This window comes from Propithecus coquereli, unplaced genomic scaffold (genome assembly GCF_000956105.1).
Source record: "Propithecus coquereli isolate 6110/MARCELLA unplaced genomic scaffold, Pcoq_1.0 Scaffold157, whole genome shotgun sequence".
In the NCBI taxonomy this organism is placed as follows: Eukaryota; Metazoa; Chordata; class Mammalia; order Primates; family Indriidae; genus Propithecus; species Propithecus coquereli.
Window position 1 is genome coordinate 4,343,347 of NW_012140191.1, and position 4,903 is coordinate 4,348,249.

Consider the following 4,903-nt stretch of genomic DNA (forward strand, 5'->3'; position numbering starts at 1 on the left):
ATCGCTTGAGCCCAGGAGTTTGAGGTTGCTGTGAGCTAGGCTAACGCCACGGCACTCTAGCCTGGGCAACACAGTGAGACTTTGTAAAAAAAAAAAAAAAAAAAAAAAGTTGCTCAACATCTTTATTCTAAGTGCAAATGAAAACCATAATGAGGTACAACTGCTCAGTCACCAGAGTAGATCAAATTAAAAATCACCAACACCAATGTTGGTGAAGATGTGAAGCAATTGAAACTGGTTGCAAATTTGTATAACGACTCTGGAAAACTATTTGGCAGTATTGACTAAAGCTAAACACACCTGAGCCTTATGATCCAACAATTCTGCTCCTAAGTATCTATCCAATAGAAATGACTGCAAACATCCACCAAAAGACATGTTCAAAAATGTTCATAGCACCATTATCATAATAGCAAAAACCTGGGAACAACTCAAATTTCCATTAATAGGAAAACATATACACATACAATGAAACACTACACAGCAATAAAGAAGAACAAATTACTATAACATGCAACAAGGATGAAATGGGCACGAGCGCAAGTACACAGGAGCATATACTGTATATACGATTTGCTTTGTATGATGTTGAAGAATAAAAACCAATCCATGGTGATGAAGTCAGAATAGTGGTTACAGGTGGGGGTAGTATTTGCTGAGAAGAGGCATGAGGAAGCTTTCTGAGCTGCAGGAAACGTTCTATATCTTGATCTCAGTGGGTGTTCACACAGGGAGATATATATATACATACATATATGTGTGTGTAAAACTTCATCCAGTAATACATGTAAATACTGTGCACTTTACTGCATGTATTTGATATGTTTACCTCAGTTCACTATGATACAAAGAAAATATCACTTACAGCATAGCTCAAGGGCTAATGATAATGTGTGCAAAATGAATGTAAACAAACTAGGAATACAGGACTTGTCTTGGCCCCTGACCCCTGTATGTTTCTGATCAGCCCGAAGCTGAGAAGAAGCATGCGTTAGCTCTGTAACCCAGGGTAGATCAGCCTTGACACAGCTTCTATTTATTTTAGATGCCAAGCTTATGCAATGTCAAAAAATATATACTTTTGTTTTGAAAAAATGTAGAGAAGGCATTTTTGCTCCACTGTTTTAAAACAGAGACCTTTGGTTCATATGCTATTAATTGCTATAGCTTAATGGCTGCCAGGTTTTTTTCTATCAAGAGAATAAAATTTGTTGTGCCATCATCCTCATACCATATCATTTCTCAATAAATCAAGATTTGTGCACTTTATGGATGTTATACCTCAATACATTTGTTTTTAATGACTCCTACCAACGCTCCTGGGGGTTCGTATCCATATCAGGCCTCCAGGCCTCACGCACCTGCAGCTGGTCTGGGAATGCAGTTTCTCCTGACACAGAAGCCACTCCTGCTTTCAGTTCTGCCACCGAGGCAGCTACTCTGTTCTTCCCTGTGATCATCAGATGCCAATCCTCAGTCCTCTCAACTACAGGAGTTTTCCATTAAGTCTCCACGCCATCTGCGAGTTCCCCAGACAGTCCTGGGTCTGCGGAGGAGGAAAACCTCATCTACTCACCCACACTTGGTTGAGGGCTCACGCGCAGCCCTGAAAGCTTGCCCTAAAGTATCTCCTCACCAATCTTCTTTCCTCTAAAACCTGACCTTTCTAATGTCTTTGATGTGAATGAGAAGTCCAAGAGTCTTTGCATCAGCATTAGACAGTTACTTCATAATTACACTTTGCATTTTTGTCCAGCATCTTGGTCTGCTGTGCAGCATCTATGGTTGGTGTTGGATGTCTCCATCAAAACCTTGATATTAACATCCTGCTGTAATAACTTATGGTTGAACCATGGGAAATTGTTGACTATTTTTGACCTAAATATTAAATTGCAATTTCAAATGATTCAAACTAACAGTTCATTCAAGATAGGCTTTTTAGAGAAAGTAAACTTTAGGTTGGGTTTGAACAAAAGGGAAAAGTGAGTTCTTAAATGAATACCCAAATACCGAAACACCTGTGAAGCATCTTACCTTGGCTTTCAGATCAGCACACAATTCCTGTTGCTTTTTCCTGTCCTTAGCCAACGTGCTTTCCATCTCATGAGTTGCACAAGCCTCGATGAGGGTCAGCACAGCCTTCTGTATAAAGTCTTTCCTATTCTTATTCCAATTTGATAGCAGGATCCTTCGCTGCTCCCTAGCAAAGCGATACTGGTCACAATATTTCTCATGTTTGACCTGAAAAGATAACAGATGGTGAATACTTATTATTAGGAAAATGAGCCTATATTTTATGGCTTTGTTACAAAAATAAATAAAATGAAATACAACAAATGATTTTCAAAAATTGGGGACAAACACCTTAATAGTAAATACAGCAACCAGGAACCAGGTACTCTCTTCGGAATTCTGAGCAGGTGGCTATCTAGAGACTGAGGCCAAGTCATTTAATGTTTGTAAATTATACAGTGACTTCTATACACGTGTGAATGTTGTTGTTACTTGCTTAATTCAAAAAAAATTACAGAACATATGATAATATTTTATAGCACAGTTTACTTAAAAATTAGAGTCTGTGTATTTGTTCACATACATGTTACAAGACAAATTATTGTGAAATTAATTGGTGACATGCTAACTTCTGTTTTCTTGCCTTTGTGGTCTTGCTGACTAAAGGACAAAACAATAATTTCCCAGTTCCTTCTCAGGGAAATTTCAATCATATCTTTTCATTCTGTATTTGGGGTATTTGTATTTCAGACCCAACTGGGGGATCAAGCAGAGTTGTCACGGGGTAGACAGAGGTAAGAGCCAGCCCCCAGGGTGAAGGGTTGGCTTCCCCATGGCTAGGATTGAGGTGTGCCACGCTCTGTGGATGGAGAAGCAGGCACTCTACTTTCAGGCCAGACCTGGAGATGGCAGAATCTCTGAGGGTAGGCAGGTGACTATATGGACACATGGGGGTCAAATGCTAGCAGAGCAGCCTTGGGAGCCACAGTGAAGATCTCTGCAGCAAGTAAGCACAGAAAGAGTAAATGTGGCCAAAGGGGCCCCTACCTTCTCATGGACTGTAAAGAATTTTTATAAATGACCTGCATAGGCTTTCAACTTATAACCCCATTATTTTCTAGAATGTAGGGAAAAATAATTTTTAGAGCACCATTTAAAATATATGTCTATTGCTTAATAATTATTGACCACTAAAACAATTTAATTTGCCATACTATAGGTAGAGTTCAGCACTCACCAAATCATGCCTAGATTTGTGAGGATAATATCTTTGTAACATGTCCAGATACAGAGTCCTTCTGCCAACGAGATCTCCAGAGTACTGATCCACAATAGCCTGGTAAATCCAGTGGTCTTCTTCACCTAGTTGGCAGTTTCTGGAAGCAACAAAAATGTTACAACACATTGCTGAGTAGTCATGAATTTCAGGGACTTCAAATCACGCAAGCTATTAGCAAGTGGTGATAATTATGTAAAATGAGGTTTCTGTGTTTTTTTTCATATATTAGCCAAATTTAATGTCTGTTACAGAAAAGTTTCAAATTTTAATTCCATGGGTTCTTTCAATTCCTTATTTGGTCTTGCCATAAGTTCCAGGCATGATTTGAAGAAGTTTAATGAGGCATAACAATTTCTTAAATATTTATTATATCTTGCCTATAACAATATTTTAAAAATCATGACCAATGAATGAAATAAACATTAGAAAATAAATTATTAGGCATGCAGATTTAAAACAAATTTTACTTATTCAACAAAGTTTCTATGTCTAGACTGGAGGGAAATACAAATGTAAACAGTTATGTGAACAATCACATAAAGGAAAATAAAGACAAACTCAGAAAGGTACTTACTTAAGATTTGACTTCAAAGCAAAGTCTAAAATTACCTTTTACTTTATCCTCTTAACTTCTTGCTTTGTAGGGGGTAATACTAAATATTGGTAGTGAAAAATAACCAAAGGCATTAAATTTCAGATTACTAAAGAAATCATTTGTAATGGAATCCCTCCAAGTCACCTTCCCAATAACATATCCACTATGCTCCAGAGTGCCTTTTTCATTTCAGAACACTCTTAGGCACTGGCCTGGTTTGTGTTCTACATAAAGTATTAGCAAAGTCCTATGCAGAGTGAAAAGTTTACAATATCAGGTTGAACTCTAAACTGAATTAATGCCTCTTTATATTCTGAGTTTATTTGCATATTATGATTCCTGTTTAATCAATTAGAATAATCAAATACAGATGCAATCAGAGGGAATATTCTTAGCAACAAATATTTCTTTGATCCAAGATGAGGACTTGCCATTGTTTATTTGTACCATATCAATGGTCCTACACTTTAAAGTTAATTGTGCAATTTAAAGGATTTTTTATATGTCTTCCATGCCTCTGAAAAATATTTGTCAATTTAAAATAGAATAAAACACCTTTCAAATAAGTGATACTGATGGGAATTCCACTGTCCTCAGACAAGGTTTCTGTAAAGCATATCATTACTCTCGTAAGCAATAAGAAAGAGAAAAAATCTTATTCGAAGAGGAAAATCCTCTTTACTTGCTCCATATGGGGGGAAAAGTGGGGTAGAGGTGTTCTACCAGGAAGAGGAATATGCTACAGCTCTTAAATATGACATAATAATTTATTACAGAGAAAAAGTTTTCGATGAATTCATTGAACACACCAAGTGTTTTGGTCTGGTCTGAATGACTTACGTATGTATAGACAAAGCCTTCTGCAAATAAACCATTACGAATAGGAGCATTAAGCCAGAATAAAGGTTTGCCTGAGCGTACTTGGCGTTTAAAACACCTTCAGGTTTTCATGGACAATATCTCAAGTCCCCTGTCAATGAACCCATCCTCATTCATGGTAACATGAATACGAATTC

At 37.2% G+C, this 4,903-nt stretch overlaps 1 protein-coding gene across 1 annotated transcript in view; it reads right to left on the bottom strand.

The window, feature by feature from the left end:
- The window catches only part of CCDC148 (coiled-coil domain containing 148), a 142,495-nt gene extending 137,733 nt beyond the window's left edge, over nt 1-4,762 (bottom strand). The window contains exons 1-3 of the mRNA XM_012640765.1: nt 4,728-4,762; nt 3,251-3,389; nt 2,035-2,241 (exon numbers count right to left, since the gene is read on the bottom strand). Coding sequence (XP_012496219.1) covers nt 2,035-2,241; nt 3,251-3,389; nt 4,728-4,762 — 381 coding nt within the window. The remainder of the gene's footprint in view (nt 1-2,034; nt 2,242-3,250; nt 3,390-4,727) is intronic.
- Between the last annotated feature and the right edge of the window lie 141 nt (nt 4,763-4,903).